This window comes from Podarcis pityusensis (assembly GCF_964106645.2).
Source record: "Podarcis pityusensis genome assembly, chromosome: 17".
Taxonomy (NCBI): domain Eukaryota; kingdom Metazoa; phylum Chordata; class Lepidosauria; order Squamata; family Lacertidae; genus Podarcis; species Podarcis pityusensis.
This window is the reverse complement of record NC_138042.1, coordinates 7488448-7514043: the sequence shown is the minus strand read 5'-3', so window position 1 is coordinate 7514043 and position 25596 is coordinate 7488448. Positions and strand designations below refer to the sequence as shown.

Sequence of the window (25596 nt, the reverse complement as noted above, 5' to 3'; positions counted from 1 at the left end):
GTGTTTTGCAAATTTGGTGAGCATCCCCTCTATGCCTTCATCCAAGTTATTTATAAAGATACTGAACAACAACAGGCCCAGGACAGCATCATGCAGCACCCCACTTGTCACTTTTCCCCTGGAATGACGAGAAACCATTGGTGAACACTCTTTGGGTTCAGTCAGTCAACCAGCTAAAAATCCACATAGAACCTAGGGCAGGCATAGGCAAATTCGGCCCTCCAGATGTTTTGGGACTACAGTTCCCATCATCCCAGACCACTGGTCCTGTTGGCTAGGGATCATGGGAGTTGTAGGCAAAAAAAACAGCTGGAGGGCTGAGTTTGCCTATGCCTGACCTAGGCCCTGGAAATAATCCTCCGTCAGCAGCAGTGCCAAATGTATTGGTTGCCTGTGGTCTTGCACAGCTCCTGTTCATTCAGTTGGAGTTTGTGTGATTTCTCCCCCCCCCCCCCAGTGGATTATGCCAAAAACATTTCCGAAAAGCTCTCTGTCTAGAATAATGTCATTCCTTGCTTTGGACGGAGACCCTTTTGAGCCCTTTTGAACATGTGTGTCATATACAGCAAGACTAAACCTTTCAGTTTAATTTCAAGTTTGAGGACATTAATGGCACTTTTTAGCATTACTAGAAAAAGTAGTCTTGCGTCACCTCCACGGTTCATGTTGTATGTGGGTTTCTTCAGACAATTTCCATGAGGCGGTGGAAGCCCCTGAGGCAGTGCCCTTGTGGGCGCCCTATCTACCCTGCTGCTGCTTGAGAAGCAGTATTTTCAGTGAGATCTTGCGGAGCACACAAGCTCTCGTGAGAATTCTGTGAAATTGACACCAGTGCAAGTGGTGGGGTGGGTGGTGGGGGACAGCATCAGGGCAGGGGGGCATTTCCTGTTTCACCTCCAGCAGCGAAATGGGATGCAATGTCCCTGGTTTCTTCTTAAACCCTAAAGAAATGGGGATGTTGTCTGCATTCAGACATCTGTGTTCCTTCTCAGAGATGGCTGCATTTCAAGAGGTAAATCCAGCAAGTGACATAGACATGGTTACTCTGCTGCCAAGTCATGTTTGACAGTCAGTGCAGGATTGCTTCCCCTCTCTTTTTGTATAATGATACCATCAGCTGCAGGCCAGAGAGTACTTCCTGTTCCCCCTCTTGTTTGTGGAGTTCTGTGGATAGGAATAGTTGCTTGTTTTATGAAAAGGAGAACATGGTTAATGTGAGAAGCAAGAGTCAGCAGAGCCCCTGAAGCTAGCAACTAGCTAGCAACTTGCTGAGAGTTTGCGCTTCGAATATAATGGACCATATCTGCCAGTGGGAGACTTGAGTACACAATTCTGATTGGGATCAGGCCCAGTTGTTCTTCGCTGTGACTCTCTGAATCTAAAAACAGCCGGGTTGTTTCCAAGTTTGGCTTGTTCCAAAAGGAGTGACCAAGTGTATTGGAACCTTTGGAATGTAGCTTAAGCAGAGAACTGCGCTGTGGATGACATGATCCTGTCTCTCTTGACTCCATTGGCATGAAGGTAACGTCTAGCTACCAGCACATTTCCAAAGGGGAGAAAAGTCGGATACTTGTTTGGAACTAGGACTGAAAAAACTTGGTCAGATTCCCAGCAGCCTCCATCATGGTTTTAGGCATCAGCCCTGTACAGGGCTGAACAAAATATACTTAGAATTGAATGAGTATTGACATTTTACTCGCACTACTTTCATAGCATACCGGAAGAAAGAGTTTGGATTTAAGTATAGAACTATGAAAAACGTAGTGGTATTAGAGAGCTGCTGTCGCTCAGAGTAGATAGTCCTGGGCTACAGGGGACTAGTGGTCTGACTCAAAATAAGTCAGCTTCAGATGTACATAGCCAACAGGTTGCCAAACTCTGTAACTCAAAATAATATTAAGATTGTTTTGCACATTTAATTGAGGATAGAAAAATTGAGGAAGGCAGCTTTATCCCAGACCTTACAGTTTTTACCAGTAGATTCTTGGAAACTTGACAGCTCAGAGGCAAGACTTGAAGCCATAAATAACCAGTAGCAGACAGAGAGGCGAAGTGATTTCTCACTTCACCTGACTTCTGGTTGCCTGTGTGGCTGCTGTGATGAGGTAAGTGTTGTGAAATCCTATGCTCCTGCTGGTGGGTTTGCACTACACTGACCTCACTGCCATCTTGCCTTTCCCTTCTCTGCCCCAGTATCCAGCATCAATGTGAGTGACGAGGTCTGATGAGTACTGCTGCCTCACCCTGCTTTCTGCTGCTGGAAATACTAGTGCTAATAAGACAGCCACTTTGCCCATACAGTTAAGTACACAGCAGTTTCTTTCCCCCATATTATAACTAGCTGGATGGGAGTTAGGAAAATTGAGTTTCATTATTTTACAAAAGCTTCCTTACCTGGTTATCTAGGAATAATCATTGCAGGTGCCCACACAGGTGGCTGCTTACAAGTCTGAGTCATATTTCTCATACCGTGTTCCGACTAGAGTCCATTGAAGAACACATTTTAAACTGGGCTCCCAATCCTTGTGTAAAAATAAACAGGCAAAATTCTCATTTTGTTACATACATGCTACACTTTCAATTCCAGAGGAGGCCAGATCACCCACTAAAAAGAAATGATCCCTTCCAGTGGCAGCTGCCCTAACCTGGATCTCATTGCAGCACCAAGTCCACTGCATCTCCAGGAGCAATGCTGAATCAGTCAAGCTGGACATTTCAAGAGAACAGTATTTTCAGTCTTGGTGTTTGAACTGCTAAGTGTCTTCTCCCTTCTGCCAAGTGCAGATGGATCAGCTCTGTGTCACTATGGTTGTAAGGAAAAGTCTATACCATGGAAGAAAATAAATAGGCCACAGGAAGAATGGTCTCCTGCTGGCAGTGATTACTATAAGATAGGGTTGCCATATTTCAAGCAGTGAAAATCTTTTTGTTTTGGGAATTTGAAGTTTTTGGCTATTTTTAAGGAAATTCAGCAAAATCTAGACTTCCGACGTGGGTTGCCATACGTCTGGATTTTCCAGGACATTTCAGCATTTTCCACCCAGATATTCCTTCCGACTGTTTTATTCCGGCTATGTCCAGGAAATTCTGGATGTATGGCAATAAGAAGGAAAGTGTATACTGTTGAAGAGATTCACTACAGGAGTTACTGCAGGAGCACTTGTTTTTCCTTGGCTCTCTATGTAAAGCTATGTCACAAATAGTGAGAGTTGGCCTGCAGTCATCCAGGACTAGCAATTTCTTGAGGCATCAGCCTCAATTTCTATAGTACAGGATGCCAATTTCTGGGTTTTTTAAGTCAACTGGCCTCTGGCATTGACCTTGAGGAGTAGTGCACCATTCAGATGGAACTGTCTTCTTTCTTACATTCCACAAAGGCTGCAGTTTTTTGTTTGGACCCCCCCCCCCCCAGGCACAGATAGATATTGGAAAGCTAGTACAGTCATACCTTGGAAGCCGAATGGAATCTGTTCTGGAAGTCTGTTCGACTTCCAAGGCGCAGCTTCCGATTGGCTGCAGAAGCTTCCTGCAGCCAATCAAAAGATGTGGAAGCCCCGCCGGATGTTCAGGTTCCAAAGAACGTTCGCAAACTGGAACACTCACTTCCGGGTTTGCGGCATTTGGGAGCCAAAACGTTCTACTGCTAAGGCATTTGTCAACCAAGGTACGACTGTATACTTTTGCACCAACTACACTAATGGATCCATTGAAAAACAATACACTTTTTCTTGTGCTCGTCAAGATACCCTTAAGATGCAAAGTAATAACAATAATTCACACACTTCAGAGAACATTTTCTGCATAGACCGGCTCTCTAATACATTATTCTGCACATGTTGTTCTTATTCACACACTACCTTGTTAGCTGTGTACCTTAAAAAGTGTGACGTGTTCCTGACACTGGCCAGGACTGGTTAGTCATCCTGTTGTCAACTGAACCAGTGCCTGGATGCAACCAGGATGTTGAACCAGTTCTTGAATGCACTCATATTGAGGGGATAAGAATTACTAGACTGAAGCTGAATCCTGCTAGGACAGAGACACTGTGGGTAAGTGGTTTTCAGGTCCAAGAACTGGGAAGCCTGCCTGTTCCAGAAAGGGTTGTGCTCCCTCTGAAAGAACAGGTAATCAGTTTAGGCCTGCTTTTGAAACCATCTTTGCCCATAGAGACTCAGGTGGCCTCTGTGTTGAAGGAGCACCTATCATCTGCTTCAGTTGATGTGTCAACTGCATCCTTTCCAGGACAGGGATAACTTGGCCACTGTGACACATACGTTTGCAACCTCATGTCAGGAGTATTGTAATACACTCTGTGTGGGGCTTCGCTTGCAGCTGATCCAGAATAGTGCAGCCTGGGGGTTGCTCTTTATTCAGCATGCCGGTGCTGAGGAATCTGCCCTGGCTGCCTATTAGCCACAGAGCCAGTTTCTTACTTACATACAAAGCCCTAAATAACTCTGGACCAGGTTACAAAAAAACCTGCCTTCCTGTTCATCACCCAGTAAGGGCACTATGATCAGGCAGTGGAATACAGTTTTGCCATGGCCTGATGATTTTGACTTACGTTAACATAGGGGTAGACTTTTTCCACTGGTGGCACAAGTGTTTTGGAATGCTTCCTTGCTGAAATACCAGAGTCCCCCTCAGTGTGGGCATTTTGCCAGCTCCTGAGGGGAAAAAAACTGTTTAGGCAAGCATTTCCCTAAGCAGAAATTGTGATTTTATTGCTTTAACTGTTCTGTTTTTCAATTGTTCATTTAATTGTATATTTTAATTAAATATAATTTTATTGCTATTTTAATTATGGGTTGATTTTATAGTTGTAAACCACTTAGAAGATATTTTGGCATATAAGCAATACAGTGGTACCGCAGGTTAAGTACTTAATTCATTCCGGAGGTCCGTTCTTAACCTGAAACTGTTCTTAACCTGAAGCACCACTTTAGCTAATGGGGCCTCCTGCTGCCGCCGGAGCACAGTTTCTGTTCTCATCCTGAAGCAAAGTTCTTAACCCAAGGTAATATTTCTGGGTTAGCAGAGCCTGTAACCTGAAGCGCATGTAACCTGAAGCGTATGTAACCTGAGGTACTACTGTATATAAATTAATAAACGAGAATAACAAATAATAATGTAAACCAAAGGTGTGTCTTAAAATACCCACTTGCATTCCCCTAAAGCTTCAGATTAAAAGTGAAGATTGGCAGTGGTGGGCAGCTATTTGCCCGAGAAACTGGTTTTTATTGATTTATCGAACCATAGAATTCCTGAGTTTCCTGGAGGAGTTTGAAAACCACTGTGGTGTGATATAAAACATAAAGGGCATCTAATTTCAGCCCTAAGCAAAGCAATAAGAATGGTCTGAGTGTTTTTTTGACTATAATAAGAACAGATATGACTAAAAGTAAAAAATAGCACAGCTTATTTGGTGTAGTTTGTACCTCCCTTTTTGGGTAGTACCTCCCTTTTTGGGTTGTTCAGTACTAATTCAGAGGAACGCTTTTCCATAAATTAAGTCTATTTCTTTTCTATGTTTAATTTTCTTTGCATGTTTAATTTTCATCATACCCAGTTAGTAGATCATTGTAGTGCCTGGTGCACTTGAATTGCCCATTGTTCTTCTTGATAAGATGCTTCTCTGCTCATTACCAAGTGTTGGGCTATTGCCATTTGTTTCTTGGGTCCTGTTATTAGGGTTACACTGCCTCTGAAGGAGCAGGTACACAATTTGTGGGTACTTCTCAATCCATTGCTGTGACTTGAGGCTCAGGTGGCCTCAATGGCTCAGAGTGCCTTCCATCAGCTTTGGCTGGTGCCCCAGGTACGCCCCTGTTTAGACAGGGATAGCCGAAATTCTGTTGTCTGTGCTCTGGTAACCTCTAGGTTAGATTACTGTAACGTGTTATACATTGGGCTGACTCTGAAGACACTTTGGAAACTTCAGCTGGTGCAGAATTCAGCAGCTGGGGCGAGACGATTTGAGTATACAGTGGTACCTCGGGTTACATACGCTTCAGGTTACATACTCCACTAACCCAGAAATAGTGCTTCAGGTAAAGAACTTTGCTTCAGGATGAGAACAGAAATTGTGCTCCAGCGGTGCGGCAGCAGCAGGAGGCCCCATTAGCTAAAGTGGTGGTTCAGGTTAAGAACAGTTTCAGGTTAAGTACGGACCTCCGGAACAAATTAAGTACTTAAACCGAGGTACCACTGTATAACACCAATCCTGGCCAGACTGCACTGGCTACCAATTAGTTTCTGGTCCTAATTAAAAGTGCTAGTTTTGACCTATAAAGCCTTAAGTAGCTCAGGGCTGCAATACTTAAAGGACCACCTTTCCCCACATGAACCGACCCAGACCCTGTAACTATCAGCCTTTTCTGCAGTGGTTACCCATTTGTGGAATATTCTCCCAGGGAGGTTTGGCTGGTGCATTCACCTTTAGACTCCAGGCGAAAACATTCCTCTTCAACCAGGCCTTTGACTAATTAAACAATCTATGACCTTTTAAACTGGAGGTGAATGGGTGGGTATTGCTTCTGTTTGTTACTATGCTATGTAATTTTGTGTTTTTATATTTTAATAATCCTGGAGATTGTACAGCTTGTGATTCAGTCCTCAGTTTCTCGTATTTGACATGGGCTAAATATGTTTGCTACTGGTAGAATACTGAATTTCGGAAAGTTGTGAATGTGAAATACGACTTGTACGGCCATTCAGAATACACTTGAGTAAATGCAAAGTGGTGTTCTCTGGTCTCCCAGATTTCTAGGCAGATCTTCTGCAGCATACCTGTTGCCACTCTTTGCTGTAATTGGCTGCATTTAGGTATTAAGCATGGTGTGTTATTAAGTTAGTGTTCAGTGAATAGAACTGTACGGAGCTTTTTCTGTCTATGGAATGCTTTATAATTGATTAATTTTTCCTTCTTTTTTGTTTTTATTTGTTTTTCCTCTTTTTTTTCTTCACCGAAAGGAAGCAAAAAAAAAGCCTTATTTATTATCATTTTCCCCACTGTTGGCATGGCAACACAGGCGTACGTTACAGAATTACAGGCAGCGCAACAACAGTCACAACAGCAGCAACAGTCACAGCAACAGCCAGCAGCAACAGTGGCCACAGCAGCACCTGTGGTGGTGGCAGCAGCTCAGCAACAATATGTGGCAGAATTGCAAAGTGCGCAGCAGCAACAGCCTGCTTCGAAACAGTATGTCTCGGAAATCCCACCTCCCCAGACACAGGCTCCACCTACTGGGCAACAAACACCAACGCCAGCCCCACAGCAGTACATAGTAGTAACTGTTTCTGGTAAGTATGTGTGCGGCAAGGGGGAAAGGGTGTGTCCTGGTACCTGAACGGGTGAAGCATTTTACAGCCTGCAAAGGAGGCAAGTAGTCTGTAGAAAAATCCAGGGTCCTCCACTGACTCTGTCATCAGAAAACAGTCACCTGTGGCAGAGGAGAGAGTTCCATCAGCAGCTATTTCTTGAACCCAATCAAGGCATAAGCTCGTTGGTCTTCTCTTGAAAACTGTCAAGAATGGAGATCCCACCACATTCCTAGACAACTTGTTTGATTGATCAGCTACTTCTAATATATATATATATATATATATATGTATGTATAATTCCAACTCTACAATTCTATGAAATTGTCCTCAAATAGCTACCTTAAATTTGCCTTTGAATGATTTGCATCCCATTGCTTCTTATCCTGTCCTCAGTGGGTACTTGGGGGGGGGGGGAGAGAAACACAGATGGTTGTCTTTTGGTAGTTTTTTTGCAAAACCAGGTCTGTCTAGTCCTGAGAGATATGTGCAAATAGCATTAACTTACTTGTTTTGGAACTTATTCATTATAGGCTCTGTATAGGCCCTTCTTTCTGTGTGAGACCCCCCATTTAGAGTGCACAATTTTAACTGTATTTAAATATATCTCCCAGACCATCTTGAAAGCTTAGAGCAAGTGTGTGTGTGTGTGTGTGTGTGTGTGTGCATCCATGTGTTTGTAAAATAGTTCCAACTGATTACTAGCTTAAACCTGACTCAAAAGTCAGTTTTAGTAAAAAAAAAGTTATTTCTTTGTGCTCATAAAAAGGATTGTCAGGCTCAATGTTTGATGGGTCTTAAAAGGAAGGTTATTTTCTAGGGTTTTTTTGGCAACCATTATGAGCAGCTCTTTCCACCTGTCAACCTTTGCTTTTCAAACATTGAATGAATTTTTGTCCATAATAGTTCATAGGTTCAGGACATCTTTTCTCAAGTGGTCCTTCTCAGGCTGTGGCTATGCAGTATTATTTGCACCCTTCGTAACACCTAATTTGAACTGGCTTGCCATCTGAACACCGTGCATGCCAGCTTTCCTAGGCTTATTATCTGCACCAAGCCAGGGGTTCTCAAACTGACTATTAGAGCCAGTATGGCGTAATGGTTAGAGTGTTGGACTATGACCTGGGAGACCAGGGTTTGAATCCCCCCTCAGCCATGAAGTTCATTAAGCATCCTTGGGCCAGTCACCATCTTTTAACCTGACCTACCTCACAGGATGAACTGGGAGGGGGGGAAACCATGTACACTACCTCAAGCTCCTTGGAAGAAATGGTGGCATGTAATAGTGGTATGTGGGGGTCCTGTCACTCAGCACAATAGTTCTGCATCCTTATCTTCAACTATCTGCAACATAGCATGCATCAACAAATTGACAAAACACCTTAACTGGCACTTTTAAATGTATTTGTTGGTGTGAATGAGAATCTGAATAGCAAGGAGCTTCTAGGGCACCTTGGTTGCAGCTCGTCTCGCTTTAGCAAGATTTTGGAAAGACCTAATGGGCAATGATTTCAAACTGGCATGGCAGAGTCCGGCATACTTCTCTTTCAGAAAAACTTACCTCTAAGCTTCGATTTCCACGTGGGCATACAAAATTGGACAATTTTGTAGTAACATGGTATAACTTTAAAACCTATGTCAACAACAAGATAATTGGATATCGGACCCCCATCGCAATATGCTAAAATTTGGAATGCTTAAAGTTGCATCAGGATTTCAGCCCCTGCTTACCTGACTTTCTGATTATATGGTTTTTCCTGTCTTTTTAGTTGTCATTTATAAGCTGCCAGCACTCTTTTCTTTGCTCAGTTGTCATAGAAAAGCACAGCTGTCAGTCCACAAAAGGTCATGATGTTGGCAATGTTTTAAAATTTAGGTCCTTTTAAAATTCTGTAAATTCCATAAATAAAGCATAAAATATGCCCTACTCCACCCACAAAAGTTCTGCAGGTCAGCCTACTGCTTTTCAAGACAGACTAATAGGTATTTTAAAAAATATATCCAGTAAAGGAACCAGAACAGAGATATGCTGGCTGCACAGGTCTAATAACAGAAAAAGCAGCCATTTCCTAATCTTGGCTCTGGTGCAGATCCATAAAGGAGGGTCGGTAGCCTCACTTCAGGGGGAAAAAACCCCTGTAGGTTAATAAATTAGAATGTATATACAGAGTTGCAGTTGATAAAGGAGTTTTGCAGAATTCTTTCTGGCTCCAGCATCAACAATGAAGATTTGCATTTAGAACTTAAGTGTGGCAATGAGAATAGAACCCAGCTTAGTCTTCCGCAGCAGGTCTTTGCTGTCGCTAATCAGTTTTTTATGATTGTCAGTGAAATTATCTACATATTTTTTTAGTTATTCTGGTCTATAGTCTGCATCCAGTCTACTGGGAGACATGACATGAACTCTGCATCAGAGCTCTGCGCAGGCCTACTGATCAGTGGTGAGATTCTAGCCAATTTAAATGGGAGAGGTTCAAGCACATACTGAACGCTTCCACTTTTATGTTAATGATACTTGAAAACGTTTAACTATCACTGGATTGTGCCACAAATAGGTATTTAGAGCTGAGCTCATTGATTGCTACAGCATATTGCATTGGACTTTCCACACTCTGTTTCTTGCCATGGGCACTCAGGGAGATCCGACTAAGCGGGAAAATCTCTGTAGCCATTTTCACTGAATGTTTTTAATAATAATAATAATAATAATAATAATAATATCTATATTGTCATTGCCCCCTTCGGGGACAACGAAATTACTTTTTTGACCTGCTTGGTGGAAGAAACACATGAATAATATTGCCTTCCATGGCACTTAACTTGTACAACTCTAGACAAAGGTGATCAGTACAAGCCATACATTATGTGATCTGCTCCACTTCAAGGGTGTTCATGTCCTTGTACAAAAGTGTGTGTGTGTGTGTGTTTGGCAGAGCTGGCCCAAGATATTCTGGTTGCTGAGGCATAAAATGCACTGCCATCTGCTAATTAACATGGGATGCAATCCTCTAGGAAGTTCTTCTGTGCATGCTTCATTAAAATGCATAGAGGTTGCACAGACATTGTGCTTGATGGGTCATGTCTGTCATGTCTTCAATTGTGCTATCTTACTGGCTCGTAGGATCAGTTGTGTTGCCTTGCTTCCTGGTGGAGCCTTCTCCGTATCTTAAGAAGGCAAGGCAAACAGCCAGATAGAATTCCTGCTGTCTTTCGTAGTGTAATGCAGCACTTCAGCTGGCCTGAAATACGATCCAAAGAAACCTGGACTGCTTCTGATTCTAATCAGGTTGCTCCTAAGCTGCAGAGTGAAATTGTTTGATTTGCCTTGTGGTTGAGTTTTTTCCAGAGAGTGTAGATTTCCATATGTATGGAAAGCAACTGAAAAAACTGGCAGAATTCAACTTCACACTATTGAGTCCTGTTGAAATATTGAATGTCTGTTGGATTTGGTGTTTTCTCCCAGTTCTAGTCTTTCCTTTCAGTCAGTAGAGCTGGAAACTCTGCTGGATTTTTTAAGCGAAGGTTCATGTGATCCTTTAAAAAATAGTATATTCTCACCAGGATCCAGACTTGGAACCTGTTTTCAGTATCAGGGTCTAATCTTAGAAGAAGTGAAGGAGTATTGAAGGAAAGTGCCTCTAAGCATGAACAGAGTATAGATGAGGGAAGCAGGTATTTTTGTGAGTTCAGAAAATGTTTGATATTGGTTGCATTTTGCCTGTTTCACATTTCTACATTTTCCTCCCTGCTGCTATCCCTTCTGTTTCTACTTAAGTGTACAGCTCTTTTCATACACTGTGTCAAAACTGGACAAGAAGGCCAGGAGGTAAATGGACAGGAGAGGCTCTGCACATAGACAGTCACAGAGAGAGTCATTCCTAGTCAGTTCAGGCAAAACTGGGCTAAGCAGAACAATGGCCTATTGCAGTTTAAAGCAGCTTCGTATGTTTCAGCAGTGGAGTGGAATAATATTTGACCTTGCCTCATGGGGAAGGGCCAAATCTCATTGGTAGAATACATGCTTTTCAGAGGGAAGCCCACAGGTTCAATCCCTGGCAGCTCCAGTTAAAATAATCAAGTAGCAGGTGATGAGGGAAGTCCACTACTTGAAATCCTGGAGATTCATGAAGTCGTGACAGTACTGGATTTCACCTGGTACAAGACAGCTTCTTCCTTTCCTCTTATTTGAGAAACTGAGTCTCGAACAGATCTCTGGGTTTTTAAAATCTTTCTTTTCAGGCACCACTATTAATCGTCTTCTTTCTTGCTTTGTATCCCATAAGTGACCACTGGGCAAATTATATGCTTGTGCTAGTTTAGAAAACAGAAAACACAACCTCTCTCAATTTATATTTACTTGTTGGCCAGTTAAAGGTAAAGGTACCCCTGCCCGTACGGGCCAGTCTTGCCAGACTCCAGGGTTGTGCGCTCATCTCACTGTATAGGCCGGGAGCCAGCGCTGTCCGCAGACACTTCCGGGTCACGTGGCCAGCGTGACAAGCTGCATCTGGCGAGCCAGCGCAGCACACGGAACGCCATTTACCTTCCCGCTGGTAAGCGGTCCCTATTTATCTACTTGCACCCGGGGGTGCTTTCGAACTGCTAGGTTGGCAGGCGCTGGGACCGAACGACGGGAGCGCACCCCGCCGCGGGGATTCGAACCACCGACCATGCGATCAGCAAGTCCTAGGCGCTGAGGTTTTACCCACAGCGCCACCCGCGTCCCTTGTTGGCCAGTTACATTGTCTGAATTTATCAGCTTTTAAAAATCAATCCATTAATATTAAAGTCGCATTTTTTATAAGTTGTCAGAATTATTATTCTTATTATTCTTTTACTCCGCTGCTGTTATAACATGTGCTTTGGACAAAATCAGAGATAACAAAAGAGTAAGGTGATATCTTCTGCTGATGTAGGGATATGCAGGGTTTCGAGTTACACTGACCTGTTCATTCAGCAAATGGAAGAAAGCCACTAATTTTCAGCTACACTGAAAAACAAGTGCACTGAAAAACAGAAATAAAGATGGCTAGGAAGGCAGTGTTCAAATTCACTCTAGATGAAGTCCAACTCTCCTGCTTCATGTATTCTGCTAAATTGTTTTTGAAACTTTTTCTCAGGCTGCAATCATAACCCTGCTCATTTGGGAATAAGCCTCAATGAATTCAGATTGCTTTTGAGTTTTATTTGGATGTTCAGAAAACTCACATTACCTTGTGCCCCCTCCTTTGTCAAACAACGCAGAGCACATTTGAGCGGGCTGGCAGAGTGGCATCTGTGGTCATAGCAGGTTTCTCTTTGGGTTGATGCTAGAGATATATAGCCAGTCCTGCTTCATTTCAGTGAAGTCGAACTGAACAGTTTTATAGCAGCTGAGGACTTTGCTCAAATATTTTTTCTGGATAATCTTGCCATTATTGTTTTTCAGGTTTTTCAAATCCTAGTTAAATTATGTCCTTCAACTGAGTTGCCAAAGGGTGTACCTCATTAAATGATGGCTAGTGGTGGTATTCCAAAATCCATATCAGGGCAATACCCTTATTTGGCTGATAAAATATATCCCCAAATAGTGTGCAAGCTTTTGAGTTCTCCAGCTCTTCATTGGGCTAGATGCTAAACAAAATCATGGAAAGTGAAGAACAAACAAACAAACAAAAGTCTTAGGTTGAAGCTATGGAGTCCACCTGGTCACAGTATTAAGACGATGTTTCAACTAAGGATGGATACAGACCAGAGCAGCAGTACACATTAGCCTAGAAAGAAAAATGGAAAATTAAAGCAGGCAACAAGCTTCCAGAAAATATAGTGAAAAGAACACAGAGATGCTTGATAATCTCTTTCTCTTTTAACAAAATGACAATGTCAGCAAACCATGGTTGTCAGCAAACCACGGTTGCCTTAGGCAAGCAAGTCTCTCACCTGTCCATTCTGCAATATGGGAATAAGAATACCGGCCATGCAAAGTTACCAGGATCAGTGCTAATTCTAGTGGGCTTTGTTCCTTTAGGTTTATTTTTCCAAAAGGAGTTAAGGCTGTACATATGTGTTTGTGTGCATGCAGACACACGCTTGTGCAGATACATGCCCTGTTCCTCTGCTGAGCTCCCAGGGGATCATAAAACCTGTTATAATTGGAAGTATACTCCTTTAATACTCTGGTAAAAATAGTTCTAGTACCAAAATGTCCTGAAATTAGCAAGGGGAAAAGAAAGATTGAATGAAAGTTTGCTTATCTTTGGGCCTTGAGGTAAGAGCAGTAGTGAGAGGAGGGGCAGCTGTGGAAAGGTTCTGCCTTCCAGGGATCAAAGCCTGTCCATTTTTCCTTGATTAGCATGTCAGAGGTGGCAAATCTAGAAATTGTGTCACTGGGGCATTGAACAGAATGCTTGTTCATACCAGGCAAAGGGCCTATTCAAAAATGCTCCCATCTGGCAGGGGTTTAGGTCTTGTACAGTGTAAAGCCCTATCACTGCAAGCTAAATTCTGCTTATCCCAGGTCCAACCCTTTTAACTTTTATTTTTGTCAGGCTCTTTTTCAGTCCCCCTTTTTCTGGTCCTGCTTCTTCCTATTTGCTTTGATCTTATATGCTCCCATTCCCCAGAAAAGAGCAACTACTTTCAGATAACTTGTCTGCATTTTCTTTAGTTGTCTTTTCAAGGAAGGCTCATTATGACTGTTGACCCTCTAGCCTAGAACATCAGGCCCTCTGTTGTCAGCCACAGCAGAATATCCTGATTAAAGTAGGATTTTCAGAGTTCCAGAACCGAAGGTAGCTCTGTGAATGTTGGGAGGTACAAGCGGATACCCTCCAATATTTCTCTTATGAAAATAGGGACATCCCATTCCATATTGATAATTTTACTATTTAGACTCCCCACATCTTACTGGGTTGTCCCAGCTGCTCTGGGCAGCTTCCAACGTGTATAAAAGCATAATAAAACATTAAACATTAAAAAAACTTACTTAAATAGGGTTACCTTCAGATGGTTCTGGAGTCAGATAATTCTGTTCCCTCCAGTGTTTCTCCAGTCAAAATAGGGACATCCTACCATACTTTCCAACATTTCTGAAATGAAAATAGGGACATCCTAAGGAAAGGTGGGACATTCCAGGATCAAATCAGTCTGCAAGCGCCTTGTCATTAACTGAATAGATCTCTTCCAGCTATTTTGTAGATGGAACACTCTCTCATCCTTGAGATGTCTGCCATATGGTTTTGCACACCTCAGTTCAGACATGTGCATAGTCATATTGGTCATGTAGTTGCTGATCATTCTTCATGTTAAAAGAGCTGAAGCTTTTAAACAGAACAGTTTTGAAACCCTACTTATGATGCTAGTTTTTCTAAGGACATAAAAGCACAGGCCTATTGCAGGTGGCCCAGAGTGACTTCACCTGCCCTTTTTCTCCCTCCCGCTGTGCATGTTAAATGAGACACTCGTGAAACGTGAACTCCTGCTTCGTGATTACAATCAGGTGAACAGCCGGCATCCGCCACCCCATCCTGAGAAGAACAGAGGGTGTACCTACTACAATGTGAATGTTTATTTGAAACCAACCTGTCTGGAGCTTTGGTAGGAACTAGCAGGGATTATCTGGCCAAGGTTACAGTTTATAAAAGCCTTGTCTGTTTTATTCTCAAGGAAAGGAACAACTAGAACTGAAATCCTTTTTACAGCCTCACCATGTATTATGATTGCCTTTATGCAATGCCTTTTGACCGTAAGTACTTGGGAAGGGATTTCTGCTTAGGATCAGCCCAGTTGTGACAGAGGTCAGAGCTTTTCTAAATCACATTCTCTGCTTTTTTGGCAAATCCGTTGTGGTCACTGGAATTACAGGAAAAAAGAAGCAAACTCTATTCAAGCAGGGCATTGTAAAAACCAACTCCTGAGCACCAAGAGTTCATAATTCTGCACTTGGCACTGGAAGCTTCCTAGTTGTTTGCCTCAAGTGGTCAGTCCTTGCTTTTGGGAAATAGATGAACCTGCTTCCTTTGCCAATTTGTATAGGGGAGGGGTGAGATCTAGAAAATGAGAAACACTGGAATTATTTATGATAACTTCATCAAGTTTGGATTAAGTGCCAGGGACACAATATCCTATATTGACATAATTGAGAGTGGGTTTATACAGTGGAGATAGCCTTTCTGCAGGAGACAGACATACTGCTGTTTGCCACATCTAAAAAATCAGAATATCCATGTACCAGTCATGGGAATAGGAGCACATGGTTGTCGGAGTTTTGTTGTTTTTATTTTAGGAGTTTATAAAATAGTGAAATGTTGCTGTGGCAGGATTGGGTAGCCTTTTTGGTGTATTTCTTTTTATTGTTGCTATTCTGACAGGGTGAGAGAGTTCATTCAGCCTCTAAAGTTGGCAAAGCATTTTAAAATTCATAAAATGGCAGGAGCGGTGGAGAGGGGTTGTCCTGCTTATTACTAGCTGTGTTGCAGGCAGTATCCATTAGGTGGCTGTAACACATAAGCCTGTTCCACACAGCACTAATTCACAATGAATGTGATAAGAGAGTGTTGTGTTTGTGACTGCGTGCAAATAGCATTTTCTCAGGCGGTAGTCTTATGCACAGTTTACTTGGGAAGAACCCCCATTGGTCTCAAGGGTACTTACTTCTTACTACACATGTTAGGATTGTAGTGACCAGAAATTGCAGACTGAGTGCTGAGAAAATGAGATATCCCCTTGGCAATCACTGCCTTGAGGAAATACCTATGGAACCCTCGCCACAAACAAGTAACAGCTGCATATTTATTGCACCAAATAACATTAATTTGGTAATATTCTAGGGAGAATTTATTTTCTTGTCTATTCCTGCTTCAAGAAGGTCAACCTTTTATATGTTTAACTACCACATACAATTCCTTTTACTATCTGAGGTTAGGGTCTGGATAGTGAAAGTTCTGGATAGGTCAAAATTCATTGAAATGTAGTTCTGATCAGAATTTGTTCCCCTCCAAAACACGGGCCATCATCTCAAGCAGTTGCTTGGGGCATCAAAGTTTATGGGGGTGATAATTTAGGTGCAATCTGTAAAATGTGGCCCAAGATTTCCTGCAATGTTGCAAGAGATGCTGGGGCAAAGTCCTTTCATTGTGTGCTATACTATGTCAGGTGGCAGAATGTATTGTGTGAACACTTCACAAGAGCTAGCAGTTAAACACAGGAATCATTACTCTTGGCCTTCCAGTTTTCACTGAATCATATTATAAACTAGGGCAATGGACACCTGAACTCCCAATGTTGAGCTAGGGGCTTCTGAGCCTAGTCTTACACATCACCTACTTTGCTGTTGAGATTTTAAATAGGTGGCTGGAGAGTTGGGGCTTGTGGTATTAACTCTTCTCATCTGCCTCTCTACAGAAAGCTCCATGAGGCCCAGTGACACAGTTTCAGAGTCCAGTCCAGGCTCCACAGCCACACAGTCAGGGGTGCCAACTCAGGTGGTCCAGCAAGTCCAGGCTACTCAGCAGGTATGTAGCTCAACCATAGTTTCTGTGGTTAGTTCAACAATGGCCACCCTGTAAGGAAGCAGATGGGGCTGCTCTCTTAACCAGGACTACTTTGACATTTTAAAAGTACAGATACCTCTGAATTAGTGGTATTAGAATAAAAGGTGAGGAGAGCTGTGAATAAAGTTCTTGGGTTCCATAACTATAGAATGGGATATCGTTTGTAAGAGCAGGGGAAGGGTCCTGGAAACCAGAACAAGTGGGTTTGTTTTGTGGATCAGAGAAGTAGGTAGTTCTGTGTTTTGTTCTCAGTTATATGGGTTGGAAGAGGGGTGCAAAGTCTTTAGCAAAAGACGGACACGGTCATGTAGGTAGGGTGGGAGGTTTGTAAGTAAGAGCACCTATATTCTTTTCCTGAAATTGTGTATAAGAAACCAATAGCAAAGGTTCTTCACCCAGCCAGGATCATTATCCCCCTGTGCTAAATGCAAATATCAGTGCTTTGTGGACTTTACAGTGAGCCTTGCTATCTTTGAGGGGGAATGCTGGTGAAACTGGCAGCAGATAAAATGTTTCCTGTGAATTGCCTTTGTTTGCCTTGATCCTTGGCTAGTTTGTTTTTGTTTTGGCAGAGGTTATTGGTCCAAGCTAGTGTGCAGACGAAGCCTGGAACGGTATCACCTCTACAGCTCACAAGTGTACAAGTACCCCAGCAGGTGAGTCTGAACTTTCTCTGTGACGCTGCCACAAGTAATTGGTGCAGTTTTAAAGCACATACCTCTGCCCAGTGGCCTGCCTGCCTGCTGTGTCTGCAACTGAGTGATACAGATGTTGTCCTGAGAATATATTCTAGCTGTTGCAGCTTATTGTCATGAGAAATAGGGGACCTGTGTACTACTAACTCAGATAGCTGTAAAGTAGCATAATCTTTGCCAAGGGTGAATTGTTTTATTAGGTTGCTAGGATTTCTATATTAGACACCCATAGACCTCTTGCAGAACTACGGTTTCCAGTATTTCTGTTGAGGGAATCCTTATTTGATGGTTTTCTCCTTCACTGGAGAAATCTCTCCTTCCTTGGAGGTTTTTAAGCAGAGGTTGAGTGGCCATCTGCCGTGGATTCTTTAGTTGAGATTCCTGCATTGCAAGGGAGTGGGCTCCACAACCCTTGTTGTCGCTTCCATCTCTACAGTTCTATAGTCACCTGTGTATAGAATCTATTAGAATCATAGAATTGTAGAGTTTGAAGGGACATCTAGTCCAACCCCAGGCAATGCAGGAATCACATCTATAGCGTCCATGACAGATGGTCATCCAGCCTCTGCTTAAAAACCTCCAAGGGAGGAGAGCCTCCCGCCTCCCAAGGGAGTTTGTTCCACTGTCAAACATTAGGGTGAGTGGTGGTTCTTGATAATCCATTTAGCCCTTCCCAGCTCTTAAAAATTATGTACTTTTAGTTGAAACTTCAACCTTGTGGTCATCCCACTAATGATTCTGCATGGGACTCACTCAGGGTGGGATTCACCAAACAAGTCCTGTCAGTTCAAACCCTGCCTGAGAGCTTCCATTTGTGCAATAGGACTTTCCCTTCCGCTTCCTTGCGACCTGGAACCCCCTGAAACTGGCTCTAGGGTGGTCAGGAGAAGCCCCAGAACAGTGTGGCAGGTGGGGGTAGCAGTACATCTTGTTTGTGGTGATGGTGAGATTTACCAAAACATGATGTAAGATTTGTACTGTATGTGTCTTTCAGGGCTATCGGTTCTGTCTTCTTGCACTGAAGTAGGCCGCTTTATGGCAAAAACAATCTTAATAATTGATAAATGAGCAGTTGGATAGTGTGTACTTCTGCTAAGGTGCTCAGGGAATCTCCTATCAAAGAGGTGTAGTGGATTGGCTGCATTCATGCTTTGGGACCTGACCTGTTGCAACAGTTGGAGTGTAAAAAAATTGACCCAGGCAACAGGCTGTATTGGCTTGGACCCTGGAAGAGGTTGGGTTAAGCTTTTAAGTGCAGCAGGGCTCATGTACCCTAGTCACCTGTGTTTTGGATGTGTTGGGTGACAATCTGGGTATTTTTGAGCCTGTCCAAAGACTTCATTTGCTCTTCTTTTCTGTATTTGGAAGGATGAGTGATATGATTGTGTGTGTGTAGATAAAGATGGGAGAGAGAATACATAAATTTTATTTGATGCTTTCTCTCTGTGTTCACCTGAAGCATCTTAAAAATGTGTGGTGCCATTGCATGAGATGATATCTAGGTACAGTCTTTGGTGGAAATACTTTCCACTGCCAAAAAATGACTGTTTCTTTAAAGACAACATCTTGATGTTCACCTTCAGTTTACACGCTTCTCCTAATCTTAAGAGGCTGCTGCCAACTGGCTTTCATTATGTGTGCTAGCTTTGTACATATTTGAATTTGAGTCTAGGTGCCTTCCCTGACAAGGGCATTATTTTTCAACGCTTCTTTGTCACTTTTGCATTCTAAACCTTCTGGTATCTTTGCCATAGTTCACTTGGCTAGTTGGTTGAATCTTTCCAGTGTCATACCAGGCACCAGGCATCATCATCATAATTTTCATCATTTTTAATTTGTATACCACCTTTCTATCTTACAATACTCAAGGCGGTTTACAAGCTGAAGAAACAAAAAATGTACATCTTATAACAATCTAATGCAATACAAAAATGTGCTAATAAAACATAACTTTAAAATAGGCAACCTCCATCAAAAAAGTAACATTCAACAATCATTAGAATAGTATAAAATAATAATATGAACATATAAAAGTTAAACAGGCAGTAGTAGCAACCTTAATAATCTTGCCCTTTTAGTAAGCCTGTTTATTAACCAGTGAAATCCTGCTAGTGAATTGTATGTTATGCTTACAATGTCCTTAGAATAATAGAAATGACATATGTGTGCTGTGCTGATCTCATTGGAAGAAGGGCAGGAAACAATTGTAACAAATCAGTATTATATAATGGTAAGATTTACACTTTAAAAAGGTTTTGTTGTGAAGTTTATAATATAAACCTTCAGTGATTTTTCATAAAATATTCCTGTCCCAATCCAGGCATAATGACTAACATTGTTATCAGTTATCTATATTTATGGACATGATATATTTTGGACAAGATATATGTAGAATACACATAATTGTGATGCCATACACTTTCTGCATTCCTCTGTGGCATCACATCTGCACCAGGCCTAGAAGTTCCTGGAGGGTTTAAAGCAGTTTAAGGGAGTCAAAAGGAGATGAGAATCCACTACATTAATTTAAGGAAATAAGAGTTTACATAGTATTCAAGAAGTACAAAAGTAGAAATAGAATGTTTTTTAAAAAGTAGTAACACTTAACCTATATTTGTCTGGCCAAGGGAATCCTCAGTTCTTGTTTTCAGAGCTTTTAACCCATCTCTAAAGATGCTTACAAGCACATAATATCATCAGACCCGTTGGGAGCTCCCTTTTGGTCTCAGCGGGAACCTTTGACGTCCTGGTCATCCCCAGGACCTTCTTTGGGGCTCTCGCTGCCTACGAGCCACCCCAAAACTCCAAAAACAGCAGCCAGTTCACTGCAATAGTGATCCCGGCTTCCTTTCCCCTTGGTGGCAAACCGGAAGTGGTTGATTGCAGAGCATCCCACTTGAGGAGGCGGTTCCATGTTTTGTTTGATCCTCTCAACAGGCTTTCCTGAATCTCTTTCTTTAAAAAACAACAAAAAACAACAACAACCCTTCTCTTAGCTGGTATGGCTGCCTTGACAACTGAGTAAGGAAATGACAGTGAGTAGTGCAGGGTGGGGTAGGAAGGTAATTGCCTATGTGAAAGGTAGCTAGTAAAAAATTGCTCATATTATAATTCACCAAGTGTGTGTGTTTGGTTGGTGAGCAGTTCTTTGGTAGCCCACTGGTCAGTAGCTTCTGAACAGTCTCCTGGAGATACGGTAATTAACCAGGGCTTGCTTCTTTTATGTCATCCTGTTTCAGCGGCTGGTGGTACAGAGTACTTCACAGGCTAGTAAAGGAGGAGCTGTTGCGCTGGCCGTCCATGGTGTGCAGCAGGTCCACTCTTCACCTGAGGTGGGTGGCCAGATGTTTGGAAAGCCTGTTCAGATGTTCCATCCGCCATGAGTCAAAGAAAGCCTAGTTTTGCCTTCACTGTGTTGAATGATGTTGCTCATTTATTTATCTGCCTGATCAGTCCGATACTTCTTTTCTTCATCAGCTACTTCCTGGTTCCTCCACAGTTGATGCCCATTTCCAGTTTCCTCCTAAGCTCCCTTGTGACTATCATATTCTGTGAGACCTGGGAACATCTTCTCATTACCTGGCAATGGGTTCTTATCCAACCTCAGTTGCTCCTAAGCATCCTCTCACACATCACAGAGCTCAGTCTGCTCCCTGGCTTACCAGTGAGGTAGGAGCAATGAGGCAAGATGAAAGATTACTAGGATGTGCACAGCATAAATCTCAGTGCAAATCTGATCAAAAAGAGATAATTAGTGAGCCCACTTTGTGGTGGCACTGAAAACACAAAATTTTTGTCACAGTTGCATCCAGTGGGGCTTTTCCAAGTGATTTGGGAGCCTACTTGAAGTTGGCCCACAGGGTGACATCAGAACCCTTGGAAACCTGCTGTATCATATTTGTTAGCCACTTTGAGGATTAAGTTGATTGTATCTGCTTTAATGTGGACTCCTCTAGCTTACAGATCAGCTTGTCTAGATGAGCCTTCCTCAGCCTGGTTCCCTGCAGGTGTTGCAGACTACAAGCCCCTTCATCTGTGTTCACTGGGACTGATGGGAATTGTAGTTCAAGATATTGGGGGTGGGGAGGTTGGGGTAGGCTGTTCTAGGGCTGTAGGATGAATTTCAGTTACTGTGGCCTAAAGAAATTGACAGATTACTTGAAGGGTTACAGCCCTACCACATGCCTGCTAGGTAACGGTAAAGGATCCCTGGACGGTTAAGTCCAGTCAAACCTGACTGTGTGGTACAGCACTCATCTCGCTTCAGGCCGAGGGAGCCAGTGTTTGTCTGCAGACAGCTTTCTGGGTCATGTGGCCAGCACGACTAAACCGCTTCTGGGGCAATGGAACACCATGATGGAAGCCAGAGCACACAGAAACACTGTTTATTTTCCCACTGCAGCGGTACCTATTTATCTCCTTATGTTGGTATGCTTTTGAACTGCTAGGTGGGTAGAAGCTGGAACAAAGCAGGGGCTCACCCCGTTACACAGACTCAAGCTGCCGACCTTCTGATCGGCAAGCCCAAGAGGCTCAATGGTTTAGACCACAGTGCCACCCGCTCCCTAGAATTGGCCTCCACAGTCACTTACGGACACACTGTTAAGACCATATTCATGGAAGACAATCTTACTTGACTACGAGTGATCGCCAGAAAAGACAACATGCCTATTTTGCGTCAAGTGTGTTTGCGTGCGTGCGTGTGTGTTACTGTGCCCAGGCTGTGATCATTTAGCAGCATTATATTCTGTTGTTTCCGTAAAGCATCCTTTGCTTCAATATACAGGTTAGACAATTAATGTCCCAGGAGACTGAGACTGGACTGGTTTCTGTGTGTTGCCATTTTTCAATATCCAGTTTATGTTCATTCTGTCATTTTTGTAGATAGCACCATATGTAACCTGGGAAAAAATGCAAGTTACTTAGAATATTTGATCTCTGACCTCCATAGGCACCAACTCTATAAAGCTGAGGCGTCTTCAGCCCCCCCCCATATCTGTTGGGATGGGGCTGAAACCCCCCCCCCCATCTTGAGGAGGCTGAGCCCTTTCTCGCCTGTCTGCTTCCTCCCTCCTACCTTTGTCCACGGTCCTCCACCATCCTGGAAATCACCCCAGCTGCACAGTTTTGAGAGACACTGCACGGAGCGGTGTGGCCTGGCACAAAGTTTTCTTGCTTGTGCAGTGTTGGGAGACGCTGCACAGACACTTGGGAGGTCTGCGACAGCTGCACAATGTTGTGATGCGTGTGACGGGCCCCCCAATGTTGGGCACAACTCAGTGCCCCTCTTCTAACCAACAGACTTAAGCAAAGAATATAGCAGTGCGTGTGGTGTCCCCTCCTGCTTTTTTGTTATAAAAATTGGTAGTGCTGGACAACCTTTCTCTTCCATAAAATGTTCATCAGCAGTATAATGACCATGTGGAAGTTTTTCTTAGAAGTAGAGTGCACCATGACTGAGGGAGGGACACCACCTGACTCCAGGAGGAGAGAAAGTAAGCATGAATTCTGAGACAGTAGTACATCATGCTGTTATGCCTTGCTCCTTCGTCCATACCCAAAAGTAAAGTCTCCTTCCTTGCCTTTCAGCGTTCCCCTGTCCAGAACAGCAGCTCTGCTGCTAAACCGGGACAAGTGCAGCAGCTCCAGGTTCACGGAGTCCAGCAAGTGCCTGTAGCACAAGAGGTGCTGTATCTTTGCTTGCCAATATCTTGTGGTCTCTTCCCAGTCATGGTAATGTGATCGGATTTTCGGGTAGCAAAAGCTGCAGCTTGTCAAGGGTTCACACTAGATTTTCAAAGTTCCATCTGTTAACAGTTTCTAAGCACTTTCAAGATCTTTATTGCACTCCATGTAGCCACTGCTTTCAGTTATAAGGTAGTGTGAACTTTCCTATAGTTTACCTTTGTTTTGTTGTGGAGGTGTCACACCAAATGCCAGATATGTGTAACTCTAAACAACTGTCCCTTTCACATTGCTACAAACTGATGTATTTATGTGATATTTAGTTTTCAGAAATCAAACCTTCCACGTGATGTTTTGGGGTGCAATTCAGATTTATAAGACTAATATAAAATTAATGGGCCAGAATCAACTAAGCAATCTCAGTTGTGGAAGCCCACATGAGGACCTCTGCTAGTGCAGTGATGGCCAAACTTGGCCCTCCAGCTGTTTTTGGACTACAACTCCCATCATCCCTAGCTAAAAGGACCAGTGGTCAGGGATGATGGGAATTGTAGTCCCAAAACAGCTGGAGGGCCAAGTTTGACCATCACTGTCCTAGTACAACAGGAATCTCTTCCCCCACCCCGCCCAAATTGGCCTGGAGAGGGTCAGGAGAAGCCTTGGAACAGAAATGCTTATGCCGACAAGAGTGCTTTGTTGAGTTTCTCCTAATTGTGTTCAGATTCTTTGGAATACCCAAATGAAGTAATATGTTTGTAGGGCCTTTTGTGAGAATAGTATTTTTGTAAGACTTCTGTAAAAAGAAAAATCATTACTTTGCATGTTTTGTGTCCTAGGGTTAGGGTTAGGTCCCCTTTGGCCTGCTCTTGTCAGTATGTATTGCAAGCTCGACTACAGCTATCCTTGGGGCAAGGAGGCCTTGTATCACCTCTGCCATCCAAAGCATTCTGATAAATTCTGGTTTGTTTCTGCAGAGATCTGTTGTGCAGACAACTCCCAAAGCAGGCACAGTGCAGCAGCTGGCAGTGCAAGGACTCCAGCAGGTTCATGTTACTCAAGAGGTAAGAAAGAGATTTGACTGTTGCTTTCTGGCTGCCCTACTTTGGTAGCAGCTGTGATCCGCCATGGAGGATATTCCTAGATTAGCTGCTCCCCAAGACAGCTAAGCCAGTGCCAGTGCATTAAAGCCTTTGCACCCATTCCTGTCCTGAATTCCTCAGCGGTGGGACGTTTAAATCTTTCCCACCCAGAACTAGCTTTCTGGATATATCCAAACTCCCCCACACCCTTCTTCTCTTGAAGAAGTGGTTAGTAGTCACCCATAACTCCCCCAGCCCCACGGTGATCACCATAAATTCTAGACAATGAAGATGGGGAAGGTTCTCATCCCTGCCAGTTCTTGTTTTGTAAGGAACCTTCTTAGCCACCATTATAGAATGCCTTGGGCTCATTGGGCAAGATGCAGATGAGGCAGGATGCGTGGACCTTCTGGGTTGTAATCAAAGTAGCATTAAGGGGAATATTCCATCAGCACAATCTCCTTGTGCAACAGAACTTCCACCATCCTCAATCTGTTCTGCAGGTTCCCTGGATACGAATGGCATTGGGAAAAGAAGAGGGGAAGTTCCCTTGCGCAAGTGGAACTCATTCTGCTTCTGCAATTATTTAATTGAATACCACCCTCTGCCTTAATCCTTCATTCCGGCAGGACATTTCTGGGTTTCTCCACTATCTCTGATTGCTTCAGTCTCTCTGTTTATTGTTTAGAGTGCAGACAGTGGCCCTTCTAAGAGCAATCAGCAGTCGCAGCAGCAAGAGCAACAAGGAGTGCAGCAAGGTCTCTCCCTAGAGTGCAGCAGCAGCAGCAGCAGCAGCAGCAACAGTGCACCCCAGCTGGCCAGCTGCTGTTTATCTGGCCCAGAGCACAGGCTCCACTACATGCATTCTCTAGATTCTGCCTCGGAGCAGTGGGTGGAGCTGGTCCGCATGCTTCCTCAACCGCTCCTCCTGCCACAACAGAAGGTGGTGATAGAGCAGCTGCCATTCCTCTCCTCTCATCACTCCAGCCCTGACCAGAGAGTCAAGATTCAGAGAGTCCCTCAGGTGCTAGTGTTTGGAACAGCAGCTACAGCACTTAAAGTAGGTCCTGCAGAGGGCACCGATTGAGATCCAAGAATAGCAAGCTCTGTGCATTTCCCTTCCCACAGAGTCAGGTAGCAGAGCTTGCCAGCATTATCCCCTTCTCTACGATTGTGACTCTCCTCTTAATTAGCGATGGTAGAGCAACCCTCTTTCCTTCCCCACATACTGCCAGAGAAATTGAAATTCTTGGACCTCTTCAGCACTGGATGTGATTTTGATTT

At 43.3% G+C, this 25596-nt stretch overlaps 1 protein-coding gene and 1 long non-coding RNA gene across 9 annotated transcripts in view; one reads left to right on the top strand and one right to left on the bottom strand.

The window, feature by feature from the left end:
* Nucleotides 1–25596, top strand: part of RFX1 (regulatory factor X1) — a 50046-nt gene that overhangs the window by 3102 nt on the left and 21348 nt on the right. The window contains exons 2-8 of one of the 4 annotated variants that reach the window (XM_080988064.1): nucleotides 6973–7305; nucleotides 16705–16814; nucleotides 17426–17509; nucleotides 20788–20880; nucleotides 23138–23233; nucleotides 24208–24294; nucleotides 25001–25372. In XM_080988064.1, coding sequence (XP_080844190.1) covers nucleotides 7020–7305; nucleotides 16705–16814; nucleotides 17426–17509; nucleotides 20788–20880; nucleotides 23138–23233; nucleotides 24208–24294; nucleotides 25001–25372 — 1128 coding nt within the window. In that variant the 5' untranslated portion in view covers nucleotides 6973–7019. Of the gene's footprint in view, nucleotides 1–6972; nucleotides 7306–9626; nucleotides 9765–16704; nucleotides 16815–17425; nucleotides 17510–20787; nucleotides 20881–23137; nucleotides 23234–24207; nucleotides 24295–25000; nucleotides 25373–25596 lie in introns of those variants that run through there. The other 3 variants (XM_080988066.1, XM_080988065.1, XM_080988067.1) reach the window with 3 other exon arrangements.
* On the bottom strand, nucleotides 449–9438 carry LOC308467013. Of its 5 annotated transcripts, XR_013981077.1 has the most exons (6): nucleotides 9055–9438; nucleotides 8574–8667; nucleotides 7349–7445; nucleotides 4565–4667; nucleotides 2395–2522; nucleotides 449–1164 (listed from the first exon to the last, which is right to left on the bottom strand). It is a non-coding gene; the product is annotated as an uncharacterized lncRNA (long non-coding RNA). The 5 variants fall into 5 exon arrangements; XR_013981076.1 differs by having other exon boundaries at nucleotides 8574–9438; XR_013981078.1 differs by lacking the exon at nucleotides 8574–8667 and having other exon boundaries at nucleotides 449–1532.